The 1,126-nt window shown below is 32.1% G+C and overlaps 1 protein-coding gene across 1 annotated transcript; it reads right to left on the bottom strand.

Annotated features, from left to right (window-relative positions):
• Window positions 1-29: 29 nt before the first annotated feature.
• On the bottom strand, window positions 30-1,120 carry LOC115240197 (protein dispatched-like). Its single transcript, XM_029815230.1, has 3 exons — window positions 859-1,120; window positions 383-770; window positions 30-265 (listed from the first exon to the last, which is right to left on the bottom strand). Exons 1-3 carry the CDS (start codon window positions 919-921, stop codon window positions 57-59), a joined length of 660 nt encoding a protein of 219 aa, XP_029671090.1. The 5' UTR covers window positions 922-1,120; the 3' UTR covers window positions 30-56.
• Window positions 1,121-1,126: the final 6 nt, after the last annotated feature.

The raw sequence follows: 1,126 nt of genomic DNA, 5'->3' as shown, positions 1-1,126 counted from the left end.
TATATTTAAGAACATATTAAATATATTTAAAAGAATGGTATTTATGTACAATCAAATTAGTACCTGAAACAATTGATAGCAGTCACATTACTAACAATTGATGCAAAAAAAGCTACTGCTGTAGTGAGAGATGTCACAAACATCGACGGAAAAGCATGTTTCATCGTCGTTTGTACCAAATGTACTAATTCGCCATTGGAAAGCTTCTGCTGCTTTCCAGATTCCCATACTTTACAATATATAAATGCATCATCTGCTCCAATGCCTGTAACAATTTTATCATAATAGTGTATAATATCTATAAATAAATATGTATCGTTAATTGTATAAAAATTATTAAAAAATAATGTATAAATATATATTTTAATACAAAAATACTTACCTACAGCAACAACAATGGCCAGTAGATTCATAAAGGGAAAGAATTGAATACGTAACACTAAAGTGTATATCGCGTACGAGATACCAAGACTAAATAGCACCGCGAAAATTGTTGTTATAGTCAACACTATAGAGCCAGTGTATGTCCAAATACAAAGAGTAACAAAGATAAAACCAACAAGTACCAAACTTGAGTCAGATACTAATAGTCGGTCAAACAATGTACTTTTTAGGCCAAGTTGCATGCCTTGAACACGAAAGTTTCCATACATTAAATCGTCATTTTCTATCGCTTTGTAAAAATCTAAAGTTGCAGAGCTTGCCGCAATTGGAAGAAATAACATGGCAGATTGCAATGTCAAGTTTTGTGTATTTTTCAGATCCATCTTCTGTAATAATCCAATATTAAATATTAGAATAATGGATAAGTATAAATATTCGCATTATGGAGTGATATAAAACAAGGCATATTCTTACCGGATTCGGAATAAAATTAACGTCCAAAAGATAGTGCAGCAAATGGTAAGCTGCATTTCTCATGTAACATTCAGTTGGCACATCTTTTTGGCAATTGAAATCTTCTGCACAATTAGGCAATAACTTATGATTATAGTAATAATAAGCGCACTGTTGCAAAAGCGTTTTTACTCTACTCAGATCATTTTCTGTTACTCCCAAGCAAGAACTGCGATTGGATAAAAATGCCACATAGTTAGCTGGCGACCAACTTCTGCAACATTTATGA

This window comes from Formica exsecta, unplaced genomic scaffold (genome assembly GCF_003651465.1).
Source record: "Formica exsecta isolate Colony F162 unplaced genomic scaffold, ASM365146v1 C16388348, whole genome shotgun sequence".
NCBI lineage: Eukaryota > Metazoa > Arthropoda > Insecta > Hymenoptera > Formicidae > Formica > Formica exsecta.
The sequence above is the reverse complement of the archived record's forward strand: the minus strand, read 5'-3'. Positions and strand labels throughout refer to the sequence as shown.

Coding starts and splice junctions, on each gene's coding strand:
- LOC115240197 (XM_029815230.1), bottom strand. CDS start 921: ATGAGAAATGCAGCTTACCATTTGCTGCACTATCTTTTGGACGTTAAT. Junction 771..858: donor TTAATTTTATTCCGAATCCG/GTAAGAATATGC, acceptor GGATTATTACAG/AAGATGGATCTGAAAAATAC. Junction 266..382: donor GGCCATTGTTGTTGCTGTAG/GTAAGTATTTTT, acceptor AAATTGTTACAG/GCATTGGAGCAGATGATGCA.